At 32.6% G+C, this 20,029-nt stretch overlaps 2 protein-coding genes across 2 annotated transcripts in view; one reads left to right on the top strand and one right to left on the bottom strand.

Moving 5' to 3' along the window:
• Positions 1-6,360, top strand: part of Myd88 — a 169,051-nt gene extending 162,691 nt beyond the window's left edge. Inside the window, exons 5-6 of the mRNA XM_065511439.1 lie at positions 1,510-1,723; positions 5,817-6,360. Coding sequence (XP_065367511.1) covers positions 1,510-1,723; positions 5,817-6,159 — 557 coding nt within the window. The 3' untranslated portion in view covers positions 6,160-6,360. The remainder of the gene's footprint in view (positions 1-1,509; positions 1,724-5,816) is intronic.
• Positions 6,361-17,317: 10,957 nt separating this feature from the next.
• On the bottom strand, positions 17,318-18,585 carry LOC135961257 (putative nuclease HARBI1). Its single transcript, XM_065512755.1, has 4 exons — positions 18,479-18,585; positions 17,999-18,419; positions 17,777-17,921; positions 17,318-17,715 (listed from the first exon to the last, which is right to left on the bottom strand). The coding sequence occupies exons 1-4, from the start codon at positions 18,583-18,585 to the stop codon at positions 17,318-17,320; spliced, it is 1,071 nt and encodes a 356-aa protein (XP_065368827.1).
• Positions 18,586-20,029: the final 1,444 nt, after the last annotated feature.

Raw genomic sequence — 20,029 nt, forward strand, 5'->3', positions numbered from 1 at the left:
TCGACATCTCTCAAGCGTTTGATAAGGTATGGCATGCTGGATTAATATACAAATTGAGTCAAAATTTACCGGCAAACACACATAAGCTGTTGGAAAGCTATTTAACTGGTCGAACATTTAAGGTTAAAGAGGGAAGCTTTTTAAGTACTGCACAACCCATTGAAGCTGGAGTCCCCCAAGGCAGTATCCTGGGACCTTTTTTATATTTGATGTATTCGTCTGATATGCCAACTAACAATCGCACTCATACATCAACATTTGCTGATGATACTGCTATTCTAAGCATTCATGAAAACCCTCAAGAAGCGTCTCGTTACTTACAAAACCACATATTTGAATTAGAAAAATGGTTAAAACAATGGAAAATTAAAGTCAACGAGCAAAAATGTACACACATTACATTTACATTGCGTAGAGAATCATGCCCCCCTATTCATATCAATAACCAAACAATAATTCAACAATCGGAAGTGAAATACCTCGGAATACATCTCGATCGTCGCCTTACATGGAAAAGTCATATAGATGCAAAGTTGACTCAAATGAAATTGAAATCAATTCAAATTAATTGGCTTATTGGCAGAAACTCCACGCTTAGTTTAGATTGTAAACTTCTACTTTATAACATGATCATAAAACCGATATGGTGTTATGGCATAAAGTTATGGGGCACGGCCTCAGCGTCAAATGTAGAAAAGATCCAAAGACGCCAAAACAAGTTTCTAAGAATGATCACAGTTGCCCCCTGGTATATCAAAAACGCGAATATACAGAAAGATCTAAACGTGCCCATTGTAAAAACTGAAATCTCGAAAAACGTACAAAAATATTTAAAAAAACTTGAAGTTCACCCAAACCCGCTGGCCCGCAACATATTAGATAACCGTGGCCACACTCGATTAAGAAGGAGGGACACAGCAGACCTAATCTAGAAGGAAGAATGCCAATTTAACCAAAACAACCATGAACACTAATTAAATAATTAATTAGACTAATTATGTAATAATATTAGATATAAGATTTGAACCACTTATTGTTAGTTCATTAAATAATGAAGATACAATAAATAAAAATTAATATCAGAGATTTCTCGTTGCTAAGAATGTTCTGACACCTAATTTTATATTCCTCCCAGCTTCTGATTACTGACCAGTCTCCTCGATAATACAAGGGAACTTAATATGTCATATTTTGAAAGTACATGATCCGACTTTAAAATATTTGCATGTGTTTTAAGATTTGAAAAATTTAGACACGAGTTTGTTAAAAGAATGTCTACTGTAGAATTATATGTTAAATAATAAATAAGTAATAAAACAAAATTTGAAATAATTAGTAATGAAAATTCTTTTCATTAAAAAATAATGTTATGAGAAAAAATGGTTTGATCAATTTAATTATAATCAATTTAATGCAAATTAATTACTGCCACGATGTAAATACTAGTAATAATAAATTTCCTTATAATTTTATATTTATTTAATTTTGATTTTTCTCATTTTCCAATAGAACATAAAACACGCAAAATTGTACCATTACTATATGAAGAAAGTGTTGATATTCCAAGAACTTTAAAAATATACACACTTTTGCGTTACAACTCGGGTACCTCGAGTTTATTTAATTTTTGGTCCAAGTTAGCAAATTCCATACAAAACGTTACTATCACTACTGCTGATATTACAACATTATCAACGCCATTTTATAAAAATGACACTAACAGGCAAGTACATTAATTTATATACATATTGTGAAATTATTTACCACAGATTATTACGGACATGAAACAAATGACAGTTCTCAAAAAAGTAATATGAAACCGTATGGTTATTTTGACATTCTACAACCACTTTTCAATGGTTGTGGTTTGCACAGCGAGAAAAAAATCCATTTTTCATTAGGCAACGAGTGTGATATCACACATTTTGTTCGGAATGGTTTCAATTCCGATCGATATATTTGTTACTATTTTTAAAACACAACCATTTTTGTTGTTGAGTAATGTACATATGTATAATAGGTATATAACTAATTTTGGCAACATATTTGTCATACTACTACGTGAAGGCCGATGTTGTATAAATAATTAAAATGATTTTTTTCTGTCATTTGGAATCAAAAACATCACGCACCAACACCAATTTCTAAAATAAACCAAATTTTTTTTCTCTTAACAATTATATAAATAATTTCATATTTTTTTTGTCCCTTATATAAAAACGATCTTTTGAATTATGACCGCAGTTATTATTAAAATAAAATATATTGTATTTCAAAATAATTGAAAATATTTAATGAAAAAAAAAAAACATTATTGCGTTTGGTGCGTGAAATTTTTTAAAAACCGCGAAAAAATAATACCGTGGTTTTTCATATTTTTTAATGCTCTTTCAACTATGATATGCCAATTTGAATATTTGCAAAAAATGTAAAAATATATATCCCTAATGTATAAGTGTTATAAGACAATTATTTAAAGGTGTCCAACGTATTACAATTACTTTTTGTAGTAAAAATAACACTTTTTTCTGTCAAGCGGGGCACCCGGCTAACCAGTGGTGCTAACCGTTTTTTTAGGTTAGCTCTTGTTTTCGAGATATACCGTTATTTCGAAAATGGAAGACGTTCCATAACATACAGTGAATGTCACTTAAAATCGTACACCATCGTAGTCAAATTTTATTCATTAGTTTTAGAAAGTTGATATTTTGGAAATATTTTAAAATGCTATTTTTATATTGTGTGTGCTATTACCTATCAGAAAATTGGGTATAATTTTAATTGCTCTTATCCACAAATAAAAAAATTGGGTAAGACTGTCAGTGCCCAGAATATCAACGCTTCATTTAAAATCGTAAAGGCACTAAAAAATAGCAAATGATACCCTACAAAGTATTAGGATTATTTAATATTAACATTTTTTTTAATTTTTAAAGTTTTAGTTATAATTTAATATAATTGTACGAATTTAAGTGAAATATGAATTTTGTGATGTTCTTTAATTTTCATCAATATTTTTTTAACGAATTGAGGTTTTGTTAACCTTTTTGTTGAAATACATATTTTTTGTTCCAATTAATAAAATGACTTTTAATTTTTTATATAATCACCTATTATTGCCTGTATAATTTCATAATATTTAAAAAAAAATATGTTGTACGATTTTGAGTGACACTCACTGTATATTCGCGTAACTCAAAAACGGATTAGCTTATTGAATAAATTAAAAAACCGAAATTCCGCAATAAAATTTCCTTTAAGTAAGGCCCAAACTTTTATTTAATATGCACAGTCGATTTAAAAAAATTTTTTTTTAAGCAAAAATAATATTTTTATAGGAAAAACGGCAAAAAAATTGGAAAATGCAGCCAAAAAAAATGTATATTTCTAAAACGACTGCGCAGATTAAAAAAAATTCTAGTCGGTTAGCACCACTGGATTCAGCGTACTCGAATTAGGTAAACTCGCCGGGTGCCCCGCTTGACAGTTTTTTCAACTAAATTTAGTATCACCGAAGTTTTTTAAGAAAGCACCGTGCAATAACTCAATGTTTTTTTGCGTCGAAATTTTTTTTTCGAAATTATTGTAATTAGAGTAAGTTCGGGTAATGTGGTATACCTATTTTTTATTTGACTATAATTTTTAAAATCTTAATTCGATTGGAACAGTTCTTAGCTGGTGTTCTACTACAAGTGTTAGGTTTACATCCATGAAAGTAAAAAAGTCTTTTAAGTACAAGTTTTAGAGAAATTTGGGGAAAAGAGAAAAGGCCCATAAACAAGCCATTGAAAAAATTGGCGGGTAATGTGGTATACCATGTTCTGTTAATATTGTATGCTAAACCACATAACCGATTAATACTATTTTAATTTGTAAATGAGTTGCGTTTTATTTAAATCATATTCAATGGGTTCGGTTAAAGTTGGCGGCTGACCAAGCTTACCAGAAGCTCCTCGATACATTCTTCTCTTCGTAGGAGACATTGAATGACTGATGCGAAAAAAATGTCCATTTGTTGTTTTTAATAGCTCAGATAGCGTTCTTCAAATCTTCCGCTGCCCATTTTCATATTTCACATATCTTTGGCATATTATTTGCTTGAAATTCTTTAGCTATACCACATAAATTATTATCAAATTAAACATATACACTAAATATTCCTATTTGACTTTAAAATTAAATTAATGCAGTTTAAAACACGTGACTTTAGAAAAATTTAATTTTTAACAGATCACAAAAAAAGTCTACCACAAGATAATGCTGATTTTTTACAACTGACTATTTCCATGACCTGCAAAAATGAAGTACATTCACCCAATGTTAATTTTTTGAGATCATAAAACTCTTAAGCTTGGTACCGCTACTCTATGCTCTTAGTTTTGGAGAAAAGCAGCTATACCACAATACCCGCCTATACCACATTACCCGAACTTACTCTACATCACACAGTAGTTTAGAAACGGTTTTTTTTTGTAAATAATTCGGTATCTCGGGAAGCTGATTTTTTTTGAGTTAATTTACAGTTGTTCAGCTTTCTAGGGGTATTGGGGGCCAGTACGTGGTCCTTCAAAAAAAATCGCCAAAAATCCATTTATGATCCGAATGAGCTGAAATTTAAAATATATTGACGATAAAATTCTAAATAAAAGCAACTTGCTAACATTTATGTCGTCCCTGTAAAAACTTACACTCATCCAAATTTGTAACATGTAGAAAGGGCCGTATTTTTTACGTTTTTACCAAAAAAGTCCCTATATTTTTTCTTTTGTAGAAAAAAAATTTCTTCGAAACTATATTCAATTTGTATATGATCCGGAAAGTGAACTTAATGAAAAAGCGTGTAAAGTAAAATTTAGTTCACTTAAGCAGACATAACAACCCCAAACCTATACAAACTTGGCCAATTAAAAAAAAATTATTTATATAGCTCTATATGTTTCTTAAATACTTGCAAAGTTTTTTACTATCACAGGGTAAATAACGTAACAGTAGGCAGTTTTCTAAAAAACTCAGTTGGAACACATTTTATCCGTTTTAGGAACTTCGGTATTTGAAAATAAAAAATTTCAAAAATTATAATGTCATTGATTTAAGGACATTTGAGTCTATATTAGTTCCAAATTTTGTTATGAAATCTTTAACCGTTAAAATTTTACATTAATTAAAATTTTATATTTTTCTTCATGGAAAATCACCACAATATATTTTTTTAGTTTTTACATGTTCCATGCGTGTAAGTTTTTATAGGGACGACATAACTGCTAGCAAGTTGCTTTTATTTTATTTAGAATTTTATAGCCAATAAAACTGATTTTGTAAAAAAAAAATCGGCCATCCGCCATATCTAAAAAACCAAAAAAAGATCCAGGAAAATTAAAAAAAAAAATAATAATCCTAAATATCTCCTCAAGAGATAGATGATGATCTACACATCTAACCGTATTTTTAGTAGATCTTCTGAAGTACTATTTATATTTTAAATTTCAGCTCATTCGGATCATAAACGGATTTTTGGCGATTTGTTTTAAAAATTTGAGACCCGAGGAGACCAAATTTGAGAGGCCACGTACTGGCCCCCATTACATCTAGGAAAATGTTTTTTTACTCACTTTTTAGAAAATTATGTTATACACAGATTTTCTATAGAAAATCAACCAGAACAACCTGGTTTTTTGACATATTTTTTTATCAATATCTGGATTACTAAGTCATTTAGATATAGACAATATGGATTTGAAAAAAATTTAAATTTATGTACATATGTATATAACGTTAGTTTTTTACGTTAATATTTTTATTTATTTTATTTTCAATAGGAATTCAAATACAAACAGACAGACATCGAACACGTCAGAGTGCCAGTTAATAAATTTGCCAAGCCCACCTACCGAAATTCCAAGCATAAGCGTTATACCCCCTGACGATAATGAAAAACCTTTGAAAGAAGAAAGATCTAAACTTAAGCATTTCACAATGCGAGCTCACAGAAACAATGTTCCACGTAATGATGGTGTCGTATTACGTAATGCCCACTCTACTGGACAATTGCATTCATCAACGACTTCAATATGCAGTGAAACCAAAAAGAAGAAAAAATGGTCCAGTAAAATCCTGAAAAAGGTTTTTAGTCGTAGCAGTTCTAAGCTCCAAGAAGCCTAAAACTTGATTTTATATATATTTTTTTAATTTAACTAAATCTTATGTTTACGATTTACTAAAGTTTTAAGAAGTTATTTGTTTTATTTTGTTGGTGGTTATATTTTCCCAAATCTTATTTTATTATATCTATCTATCTATCTTTATTAATTTGAATGTTAATTATTGAATAAACATATTTTCTATTTGTTATACTTAATAAAAGTTGTTTTATTTTTCCTTTAAGTGTGTCCCTTACTTAAACAATTCTACTTTGGATGACATGGCTGACATTTTTTATAATAGAATATATTCCTACATGGATGGATGCACTCCAAAACACAGTTCTTACCAACACACTGGACCTCCTTGGAATTCTAAACAGTTAACTAAACTAAAGAATTTAAAGAATAAGTATTATAAAAAATTTAAGAAATCCGGCTCGCTCATAGATTACGGTAAATACTCTGTTTCTCGTGCTGAATATAATACTCTCAACAATTTGCTATATAATAAATATTTACATAAAATGAAGAATGATTTTAAGCTTAACTCGAAAGAGTTTTACAACTTTGTCAACTCTAAACGAAAAACAAATGGATATCCTTCTGTAATGAAACTCTACAATTGGGAATCTTCTGATGACGTTAACATATGTAATATGTTCGCTGATTTATACACTAATCGTGCTATATCGTTCCCGAATATTGACACTGTTGATTTATTGGAAAGTTTAAATAAACTAAAAATTTCGTATACTTATGGTCCTGATGGTGTTCCAAGCTGCATATTACATTATTGTGCTCAATCGTTGGTAAAACCATTAATAATGTTGTTCAACACATCCATAAAATATGGATATTTTCCTAAAATTTGGAGGTCGTCCTACATTATTCCTTTATTTAAATCTGGTAATAAATCTGATATCTCCAATTATAGAGGCATTGCTAAATTCAGTGCAATTCCTAAGATTTTCGAGCACTTTATTACAGATTACATGTTCCATCAATCATCGTCTATACTGTCATCATGTCAACACGGATTTCGGATAGGTTGTTCTACTACAACGAATGTCCTTCATCTCACAACACGTGTAAACCAAGGCTTTGTCCAAGGAAAACAAACTGATGCGATATATACCGATTTTAGTAAAGCTTTCGATAAGGTAATTCACAATCTTCTTTTTATTAAGCTGGACCTTTTGGGTTTAACTTCTCGTAGCCGAAACTGGATAAAATCTTATCTTTTGGATAGAACTCAATGTGTTAAATTCAATAACAAATACTCCAAAAATATTTTGGTTACTTCTGGTGTACCTCAAGGGAGCCACCTTGGCCCTATACTATTCTCCCTGTTCATCAATGACCTTCCGGATGTTTTAAATTTTTGCAATATTCTAATGTATGCGGATGATGTCAAAATCTTTTTGAGCTACTCTCAATATGAGGATCATTTATATCTCCAATCCGATCTCAACAATTTCTTTTCCTGGTGTAGTCAAAACTTAATGGAATTAAATTTAAAAAAATGTAAACTTATGCGTTTTTCAAGAAGTAATTATATTTCTGCCAACTATACTTTGGGTAATTATCAACTTGAATCTGTTGAAAATTTTCTTGATCTCGGAATTTTACTAGACCATAAATTGAACTTTGTTTCGCACATTACTATGACAATAAATAAAGCCAGAGGTGTACTTGCATTTATAAAACGTTGGGCTAAGGAATTTAGCGACCCTTACATCACTAAACAACTTTATATCTCTTTAGTAAGACCTATATTGGAATATGGATCTATTATCTGGGATCCTTATTATAATATTCATGTACAACGAATAGAATCTGTTCAAAAACAATTCTTACTCTTCTGTTTACGTGGTTTACTTTGGAATCCTGAAATAAACCTTCCATCATACATTAATAGACTTAAATTAATAAAATTGCTTACATTATACAGTAGGAGAACTATGCTTAATTTAACATTTTTGATCAATATAATTAATGGTGTAGACTGCTCCGAATTCCTTGTAAATAATGTTACGTTTAACGTCCCTTAACGATTGTCACGTCATTTCAAGCCACTGTATGTCAAAAACGTTAGGACTAACTACGCCCAAGCTGATGCAAAAAGGAGATTATACTGCGAATTTAACAATCTTTATCATCTCATTGATTTTTCCCTAAATGATTATTTTTGTAAATGTTTTGTAATTATTTATATGTATATACTTTCATAAAAGTCTGTAAGGATTTAATCCATTGACTTAAATAAATAAATAAAAAAGGGGCTGCACAAGCACATTCATATGCTACTCAAGACATTCACCAGCACTACAGTTACTTCAGATCGTTGGGTATTTATTTACAAAACGAATGAGTGTGAATGAGGAACAATAACAGCCAACCACAGAATGATAGACAGTATAATAGAATGAGAGACAGTATACAGTATTGGCCATAACTAAAGCACCCCTCAGTGCATTTTTTTCATATGGTATTTTTTTTGTATAAAAACAAAGTTTTAAATATCTATTATGTATTTTTTCATTTGTTAATATGTTTATTATTGACAAAAAAAAAACTTCCAAAGTTAACCTTTCCATAAGAGGTAACTTAAAATCAAAAAATATTTTAAGGTAGAAAATGAAAGGGACAACCCTTCAAAGATATACTATAAAAAAAATTTAATTAATTTTTTGTTGCAAATCCTTTGTTTTGGATGGCACAAGAACATCTCTTAGCATAGAAGATATTATGTTTTTTATGGCGTTTTTCGATATTCCTTCCCAGGCTATTTTAACGGCATGAAATAAGTCGTGAAAATTGCCGATCCTTATTTGCGCAATTTTCACGATTTATTTTCATATTAACAATGTGCCACAAGTTCTCAATAGGATTAAGATCGGGAGATTGACTATGCCAATGAAGAACTTGAATCTTATTGCTCTGAAGCCAAGTCTTACAAACTTTGGAGGTGTGCTTAGGATCGTTATCCTGTTGGAAGCTCCCTATAATTGGCATTTCTTCACTGGCATAAGGCAACATTACAGCTTTCAATACATCACGGTACATGAACCGATCCATAATCCCATAAATTTTATGATTTGACCCAAATCCTTGACCAGAAAAGCATCACCAGACCATTACATTGCCTCCTCCATGTTTAATTGTTCCTTTGCAATCTTTCTCCTTTTTGTCTGCGTACACGCCTTATTCCAGCTGAACTTTTTAAGTTGTATTTGGATTCGTCAGGAAACAGTACTGTCTTCCATTTTAGGACACTCCAGACGATGTTGGCTTTGGTAAACTTCAGTGTAGCTTTCTTGTTCTTAGCTGATGGAAATGGTTTTTTTGCTAGTCGTCAGCTGATTAAACGGGCTTCTACACTCTTCTACCGATTGTTCTTTCGCTAACGCATAATCTTAAACTTGTTCTCACTTGACTAGCGGATGCTCTACAACCTTTTTGTATTGCTCTTTTGATCAAGGAATCATCATATCGTGTGGTTTTATGCGAACGACCTGCAGAATGCACCGGTGATATGCGGCCAGTCTTAAAGAATTTTGAAACGAGCCTGAAAATAACTGATCTGTTAATTGAATATTTGTTACTCAATTCATGTAGTGATAAGCCCGTCTTCCAGTCTTCAATAACATTAATTTTAAATTCACTGGAGTACTTGTTCCTTATCATTGTTTTTTAACAATAAACTGTATAAAACTTAAATTTTACACACTACGCCTCACAGTGGTTAAGAAACGTATTTTTTTTTTGGCAATAATTCGGTATCTCGGGAACTATTAGAGATATTATTACGAAATTTCACATGATTGGAGCTGAGGTGTTATGATATCTTTACCCGTTAAAATTTTACATTAATTCAAATTTTATATTTTTCTTCATGGAAAATCACCATATTATATTTTTTTTTTTAGTTTTTACATTTTCTAACTTTGGATGCATGTAACTTTTTATAGGGACGACATAACTGTCTTCAAGTTGTTTTTATTTATATTTAGAATTTTATCGCCAATATAGCTGACGCTGTTAAAAAAAAATTCGACCCGTCGTTGGCCCGCCATATCTAAAAAACCAAAACAAGATCGAGCAAAATTAAAAAAAATAAATCAATAAACCTAAATATCTCTTCAACTAATATAGATAAATCTAAGCGTATTTTTAGTAGACCTTCTCAAGTACTTTTTTATTTTAAATTTCAGCTCATTCGGATCATAAATGGATTTTTGGCGATTTTTTTTTAAAATTTGAGACCCGAGGTGACCAAATTTGAGGGGCCACGTACTGGCCCCCATTACCCGTAGGAAGCTGAACAACTGCGAATCAACTCGAAAACACCTCAGTTCCAATCATTTGAAATTTCGTAATAATATCTCCAATAGTTCCCGAGATAATGAATTATTTTTTTTTAAAAAAAGCTGTTATTGCATGCGCAATAACATGAGTGTCAAGCAAATTTGTCCTAACTTTTTTTTAGTTTTTTAGAAGTTGGAGAAAATAAATATTTTTGGACAATTTATAGTAGTAAAATTTTTTTTTTTAATTTTCAAATTTTTTTTATTTGCATATATGTATATCATTTATAACATCCAATTCTATAAAAAAAAATCATTATAGTGTCATTACAAGAATATTTTAACAGCATGAAGCGATAAAAGGTAGCATATATAATACGGTCATTTCAAACGCATTCACTTATGTCACCTTTGAAGGTCTCTGGACAAAAAAGTAATAAATATATAAGCCTAATATTTTTGGTACATGATAATTAGATTGTTTATTACAAACTGTGAAAAATCAGATAGCTCAGAAGACATAACAAAAATTAATTAATGTCGCCCTTGAACCAGTGTGCGCCTTCCATTATTTTTATCTTTTGGAATTTTTAAATGCAAATATGCAGTACCGAGTCAAATTTTTAAACATCTTATAGGAGGGTGCTTTTGTTTTGTCCGTTGCTTTTTGAGTTTTTATATTGTTACGTTTTAACCTTTTCAAAACGCTTGGTTTATTTCCTTTAAATAAACCGGATAAAGACACACTTTATAATGTACACGAATTCAATTAAAAAACACAGCACACTTTAAGGCGCTCAGTTGATGTTTATTTGAATAGCGTCTCTGATAAACTGATTCACGACTGCAACCTCTGCCACTATTTATAATACTGCCATCTGCACTCTAGATTGTTCTTTAATTGTCAAAATTCGAATATTCTAGATCTTACTAATACATACGCCATATGTGGTGTATTTTCTATAATGTTCTTTAACTGAATATTCGAATTCGAATACAGCGTTGCCAACTTACGATCAAATCAACTGAAAGCTTTTATTTAATAATGCCCACAGATATGTTACAGTTTGCTATTAAAGCACTGTTATTTGAAAGCATTATGCTACTTTTAAATCAGCCTTTAAAATCGTTATATTTGAATTCAAATTCACCCCCTAAAACAAAAACCTGCACAGTAAGTACAAACCCAATTAACCATAGTACGGGAGCAATACCTAAAAATGTTCAGCCCAATTATAGTGCACAAAAACCACAAATCCAAGTGGGAATTGATAGGTACATTACTGTACTGAAACGAGGACGCAGCCCAAGATCCTCAAAAATTGCATCAACCGCAAAAATTCCTAAAGATAGGGAAATTGATAGGAAAACTACCGAAAACAGATTTTCTATTTTGCAAGATGAAACAGCTGACCACTCAACATTACCCAAGTCGTCCAAACCCCCTCCTATTTATTTGAGAGAGCAAAATTCGAATGCTCTAATTAAGAATTTAATCTCGTTGGTCGGAGAAAATTCTTTTTACGTTGTACCTTTTAAGCGAGGTAACATAAGCGAGACTAAGATACGGGTAAATCATGAAAATGATTTCCGTAAGGTTGTTACCGAATTTGAAAACAATAAACAAAGTTTTTACACATACCAATTGAAGAGTAGCAAAGGGCTTCAAATTGTTATTAAGGGTATTGACTCTTGTGTAGATCCTGAAGATATAAAGGCTGCTTTGGAACATAACAAGTTTAAAATAAAAAATGTAGTCAACATTAGAAATCGTGAGAAAATTCCCCAACCAATGTTTAGAGTTGAACTAGAACCAGGTGATGTTAATCTCAGGAAAAATGAAACACACCCAATTTACAGTTTAAAATATTTATTGCATCGTAAAATTACGATAGAAGAGCCACATAAGAGATCGGGAACCGTCCAGTGTTTAAACTGTCAAGAATATGGTCATACTAGGGCATATTGCAAACTACCCCCTGTTTGCGTGGTGTGTGGAGAATTGCACGGATCTACCCAATGCGATAAATCAAAAAAACGACTGCAAAGTAAAAAAATGCAGCAATTGTGGCGGAAATCACACAGCAAATTACAGAGGATGCTCAGTATATTCTATAGTTAAAAGAACATTAACACAGAAACCCAGTATTTATCCTGTGCAATCAAAGAACCTAGTTGATACCCATTACCCCCAAATCTTGCAAACCATGAATAATAAAGGTTCATACGCTAGTGTTCTAAAAACGAATCCAACATTTGCTCAAAACCCACCAATAGGAAAAGAAAATAACCCTAATATCAATGTGGAATTTGCAGACAAACATCCCACTTCTAATTTTAGTCGACTGGAAGCTACAATAGAGACCCTAGTGAAATCGGTTAACAATTTTATCAACTCTATGAGTAATATGATGCAGGAAATGCTTAAAATGCAATCCATGTTATTACAAGCTTAGGATAGCTAAGCCATGAACTGTTTGAAAATATGTTTCTGGAATGCAAACGGCATACGCCAACACAAAAACGAACTCGAATATTTTTTAAGAAACCAACAAATTCATATACTGCTGGTTTCTGAAACTCATTTGACGTCCAGAAGTTCATTTCGAATAAATGGATACGTAATATATGATACCAAAGATCCCAGAGGTAGAGCATGCGGAGGCTCGGCAATTTTAATAAAAGCTCGAATCAAACACTACTTAATGTGTGATCTTTGCGAAGATTATCTTCAAGCTACTACAATCTGTCTTGAAGATTTTCATCGAAATTTAGTGATTTCATCGATATATTACAGAAAGTCAATATAATAGATTTTTTAACTCACTAGGCCCCCTTTCCTGGCTGCTGGCGATTATAATGCTAAGCACACATTCTGGGGATCACGACTGATTACCCCTAAAGGTCGTGTTTTGTTTGATACAATTTCTAAAATGGGTTTGAATGTGATTTCGAGCGGCCAACCTACCACTGGCCTACTGACCCACGAAAAATACCGGATGTTATTGATTTTAGAGTGATGAAAAATATCCCTGGAGAAATGATTCAAGTTGAATCCTCGATGGAACTATCTTCAGATCACTCACCCACTATTGTTACTTTATTGAGCCCCCGAGAAATTGTATCCCCGACTGGTAATTTAGCGATGACAGGCACAAGAATTGATTGGCTCAAATATAAAAAATACCTCAGTACACATTGCTCGGAAAACATACCGCTAAGAACACCAGAAAACATCGATCACTCTCTTATCAATTTCGATAAAAATCTCAAACTGGCTGCTCAACATGCTACCCAAACCCCCCGACAAATCAGATATAATGGAATTTATTCTGCAGATGTCGAACGGCTCTTAAATGAAAAAAGAAGAGTTCGAAGAGAGTGACAATTGTACAAATCGAAGCTTAAAGATTGTATAAAAAGACTTAAAAAGCTCTTGGAATTTCGAAAAATGGAATCATTGAATAAATATGTAGAAAGCCTGGACGCAACCCCGCAATCGGATTACTCATTATGGCGAGCAACAAAAAGTCTTAAAAGACCTGTCATATGTAAGCCCCCCTTGCGAAATTCAAGTGGTGGTTGGGCACGAAATGATACATAAAAATGGAATCTGTTTGTTAATCATTTGAAAAACGTATTTACACCGAACACATCAAATGAAGCAAATGAGTTGCCACCTGTTGTACCCCATTTTGGAGCAGTCGTACCCCTACGCCTGGTAAAGCACCTGGTATTGATAAAATCAGTAACAAGATGCTTATGGAGCTACCCCGGATAGCAATAAAAATAATTCTTTTTATTTTTAATGCTATATTACGCCTTGAATATTATCCTCCAGAATGGAAGGTTTCACTGGTTACCATGATACCTAAGCCGGGAAAAGATCACACAAAAGTAGAATCATACAGACCAATAAGCCTATTGTCCAATATATCAAAGCTATTTGAGAAGATACTTATGAACAAGTTGTACCCGATGTTAATTGAAAACAATTGTATTCCGAATCATCAATTTGGTTTTAGAAGAAAATACAGTACTATCGAACAAACCCATAGACTTGTAAATATTGTAAGAAAAGCGTTTGAGGAAAATAAATATTGTTCCGCTCTCTTCATTGACATTTCTCAAGCGTTTGATAAAGTATGGCATGATGGTTTAATATACAAACTGAGTCAAAATTTACCCGCAAACACACAAAAGCTATTGGAAAGCTATTTAACTGGTCGAACATTTAAGGTTAAAGAAGGAGACTTTTTAAGTAGTCCCCAACCCATTGAAGCTGGAGTCCCCCAAGGCAGTATCCTGGGACCCTTTTTATATTTGATATATTCGTCTGATATGCCAACTAACAATCGCACTCATACATCAACATTTGCTGATGATACTGCTATTCTAAGCATTCATGAAAACCCTCAAGAAGCGTCTCGTTACTTACAAAATCACATATTTGAATTAGAAAAATGGTTAAAACAATGGAAAATTAAAGTCAATGAGCAAAAATGTACCCATATAACATTTACATTGCGTAGAGAATCATGCCCCCTATTCATATCAATAACCAAACAATAATTCAACAATCGGAAGTGAAATACCTCGGAATACATCTCGATCGTCGCCTTACATGGAAAATTCATATAGATGCAAAGTTGATTCAAATGAAATTGAAATCTATTCAAATTAATTGGCTTATTGGTAGAAACTCTACGCTTAGTTTAGATTGTAAACTTCTACTTTACAACATGATCATAAAACCGATATGGTGTTATGGCATACAGCTATGGGGCACGGCCTCAGCGTCAAATGTTGAAAAGATCCAATGACGCCAAAACAAGTTTTTAAGAATGATCACAGTTGCCCCCTGGTATATCAAAAACCCGAATATAAAAGCTGAGATCACGAAAAATGCAGAAAAATATTTTAAAAAAACTTGAAATTCACCCAAACCCACTGGCCCGCAACATATTAAATAACCGTGGCCACACTCGGTTAAGAAGGAGGGACACAGCAGACCTAATCCAAAGAATAGAAGGAAGAATGCCAATTTAATAAAAGCTAAATGAATAAACAATTTTTCTTCCGGCACTGGCTGGACTAATTAAATTATAATTATTAGATATAAAATTTGAAGTACTTGTTGTTAGTTCATGAATGAAGATACAATAAATAAAAAATAAAATTGAAAAAAAAAAACTGAAGGAATGCCTGGGGGGTTACTCTGTATTGCGATGCGAAAGAAAAATGGTACCTAATTGAACAATTGGTACCCTTTATTGCGTTTTCGTATTTTCCTTTCGCATCTGATTCGCATCCAATTCGCAAATCTGGCATCACCTCATTCTGTAATACGAAAGCGTATGTCAAAATCGTTCGTAAAGCTCAAATAACTTGCGCTTACAAAATATCAAACGCAAAGGAGACGCATCATGTAAGTAAGCACAAATAAATGTTTATATTTATATCTAAATTGTTATTTTTTTTAGGGAAAAGCCGAAAAAGTTGCAGACTCAGCAACGGCAGTTCGAAATCCTAGTAGATTTTATGGAGCAACACAGCGATTTGGCAAAGGGACAATTGCAGTGCGGAAATGCCAAACAACGCGCCAACAATTTGTGGACAAAACTGGCAGACGACCTTAATTCTAATGGACCTCCTGTAAGGGATGTAGCTGGTTGGAAAAAAGTAATGTATTATGATATTTTTGTATAAAACGTGAAACTAACACAGTATTAATATGTATGTATATTTGTGCACATGTGCATATAGGTTTGGTCTGACCTAAAAACCCACACGAAGGTTAAGATGCGCAAGAATAAAATTAGCATTTCCAGCACGGGTGGTGGTGTCTCACAATATTGCCCACTGTCCTCTATGGAGGAACAAATCATAAATCTTCTTCATATGGAAGAAGCCGTCAACGGGCGGGCAACATCAACATACTTTGGCACAAGTAGTAACGCTACTCACGATGTTTCAGCAAACAAAGAGCCTGCAGAAGAAGTTTTGTTATCTTCGCAAAATGAAAATAGCAGTTTAAGTGAATCAGCGCCCGCTGCCAAAAGTAGCTGTTTGGATGAAAGTTTTAAGACAGCCAAACGTTCGCGGCTGTCAATCCAAAACGACCGTGATATTCTGCTAAAAACTCAAGTAGAAAACCAAGGAATATTTCACAATGAATCTACTAAAGTTTTGAGCGAAGTTCGGGATTCCTTGAAGGAATTAGTAAGATACAATAGAAAAAAATTTTAATTAAAGGAAAAAAACTATCATTTTGCAAAAAAAAATTTGAATTTGAAAAAGAATACAAGCTCCAAAAGCAAAAAACCCAAATAGAAAAGCTAGAATTAAAAAAGAAAATTTTAGAATTAGAAATAGGAAAACCAATGTGATATTTTTACTGTGTGATATATGTACATATCAGTCGACTTTTGTATTTTATAATTTCGTTATTTTTATGTTAATCGTTATTTTTTTTCTCTAATGAGTTTTGTACTGAATTTTAAGATCTCAAAATCGCCATAAAGAAGCTTTAAAACTTTAGATTGTAAGTTTTTTTTTATTAACACTACAATGAAATGAATTCCTTATACATATTTGTTTTTATAAATAATTTACATATGTTCTGTAAACTTTAGATTGTAAGTTCCCAATAAACCAAACGATATCGAAACGAAATCATCTAGATGATATAAACTAAATTGTACCGTTTCTTATAATATCGTTTTTCCAGACAACTATGATATCGTTTTCGCTATCATAATTTCCAATAAAAAACGATAGTTAAATATTATTTATTGGGTTTATTTGATTTTTTATTAACATGAATTCCTATACATATTTGTTTTTATGAAAAGTTTTTATAAATAAATTTTATGTTCTTGAAATCAAATTGTTTCTAATATTATTCCTTATTTCCTTAGCAATAGTTGTTTGGCCACCGTTGTTCGTATTGCTATTAAGAGACATATCAATTTCATTTAGACTTTCTGTCTCAGCAATTTCGTGTGTTGGTAGTTGTACATTAAAATTAGTACAAATATTGTGCAGGGCACAGCAAACGTTCATTATTTGAACCACTCTTTCTGGTGAGTAATGCAACTCTCTGGCTGCTAACAGGCACCGAAATCTGCCTTTTAAAACACCAAACACTCTCTCAATTATAGACCTTCCTTTGCAAAACTGTTTATTATAAAAAGCCTCGGACGAGTTTTCCGTTGCGTTTCTGTATGGAGTAAGCAGCCAGGGTTCCAAGGGGTAGCCCGAATCGCCTTTTAGAAAATTAAAAATAAGTAAGAAAAAAATATTTTAAAATTATTTTAAGTTTATTACCGATCAGCCAAAATCCCTTTTCTCCTCTTTCGAAACGTTCTTTTAATTTTTGCTTTGCATTAGAAAGGGCCCAAACATGTGAGTCATGGCTTGCACCTCCGTATCGGCAATCAATAAATGTAATTATCATTTTGTGATCACATATCTAAAAATTTAATATCAAAGAAAGATTTAATTGCAAATGCATACATAAACATTCACATACCACCATAGCGTTCATACTGTGCTTAAATTTCTGTTGAAGTATAAGTGCTCGTTCCTGGCTGGTCGAATCATTTGTATATGGGTACCATCCACAGCTCCAATCACCCCAGGAATGCCACATGTATGGAAAAATCCTCTTTTGATTTCGTTTTCCTCTTCAGCAGTAACCTCAAATTTTATGTGCTTGGGACAGAGTATTCGCTCAATCACCTTGCAAACTTCTTGTAAGCAACGCGACATAGATTGCTGCGATAATCCTAAGAGATGGTCTTGGCCAATTTGGTGTTGATATCCACCTTGCCCAAGCAATTTCAAAGCAGCGGCCACTTTTATTGGGGTTGGAATTGCTGTGGATCTCTTTGGAACGATGAGGTCGTGTTCAATAGCGTTTAATACATACATAAACGCATCTTTATTTAATCGAAAGTTTTGTATAAAGCTATAAAAATGGAATGTTTAATAACATTTTGCACATGATACGTACTCCAATTTTCTTACCTTTGGTCATTTAGGGAGAGTATATCCGATCTATCTCTCAAAATTCTCCTTGTAATACGTTCCACATTTTCATTTTCTTCCTCAAACCATAACGCCACCGAATCCATCACAATTTATTTTTGTTATTATATTTTTGACAACAAACACGTGCACATACAATTAATTTGTTTTAAATGTTTTTATTTACAAGTTTTGACATTCCATTTTGTCATTCTTCGCTATTGTTTATTTTCAACTTCTTTTGCGAAAGCGCTTGCGTAGACGATATAGAGTACCAAATTGTACTCTTATCGCATTTACCTTTCGCATCGAACATGCTTTCGCATCGCAATAGAGAGTAACCCCCCTGTTCTTGAGATTCACTCCACAGGAAAAAAAAAAACTTGAAATTCACCCAAACCCACTGGCCCGCAACATATTAAATAACCGTGGCCACACTCGGTTAAGAAGGAGGGACACAGCAGACCTAATCCAAAGAATAGAAGGAAGAATGCCAATTTAATAAAAGCTAAATGAATAAACAATTTTTCTTCCGGCACTGGCTGGACTAATTAAATTATAATTATTAGATATAAGATTTGAAGTACTTGTTGTTAGTTCATGAATGAAGATACAATAAATAAAAAATAAAATTGAAAAAAAAACTGAAGGAATGCCTGTTCTTGAGATTCACTCCACAGGAACGCTCGCGACTTCTGCGTTAGCTCATGTAGACTTGCGTCAACACTGGCAAAATTCAGTACAAACCGTCGGTAGTACGTGCAAAGGCCTAGAAAACTGCGTAATTCGTGAAGATTTCTCGGACGAGGCCAGTCCTTTACGGTTCGTATTTTATCTTCATCTGTTGATATGCCGTCTGCTGTTACGCGATGCCCTAAATACTTAACTTTTTTCTGGAACAATGCACATTTCTTTACGCTAAGTTTTAGTCCAGCCGCTGCTATTCGTTTAAGGACTTCTTCGAGGTTTTTCAAGTGTTCATCGAAAGACTTCCCTATGACAATTATGTCATCGAGGTACACCAAGCATGTCTTCCAGTGAAGTCCTTTCAACACATGTTCCATTAAACGCTCGAATGTGGCTAGAGCATTGCAGTCACATTAAACTGTTTTCTCTTTGTCTTTTTCTGCAATCTCTACCTGCCCATAACCACTTTGCAAGTCCAATGTGTAGAACCATTTTGTTCGACAAATCGACGCAAATCTAGTGCTGCCGTCTTTCTTTTTAACTAACACAACAGGCGAGCTCGTTGGTTTATTTCCTTTAAATAAACCGGATACTTTTGATTGCAAATAAAAGCCGGTTAGTGGTTTAAAAATTGTAACAACTCTTTATTTATTTAAAATGTACAACAACAGAATTAAATAGTCACTCAATGTTTTTTATACACGTTTCCCAGCAGTTTGAAAAGTGCCAATTGGAAACCTTGCACTAGCTATATTACTACTTCTACAACTAACTAGTTCGATGTGGCTGCTAAAGTGGTAGTTAAATGGTTATCATTTGCACTACATTTCACCAGCACATTCAGTAATAAACAATAGTCAGATA

The sequence above is a fragment of the Calliphora vicina genome, chromosome 5 (assembly GCF_958450345.1).
Source record: "Calliphora vicina chromosome 5, idCalVici1.1, whole genome shotgun sequence".
In the NCBI taxonomy this organism is placed as follows: domain Eukaryota; kingdom Metazoa; phylum Arthropoda; class Insecta; order Diptera; family Calliphoridae; genus Calliphora; species Calliphora vicina.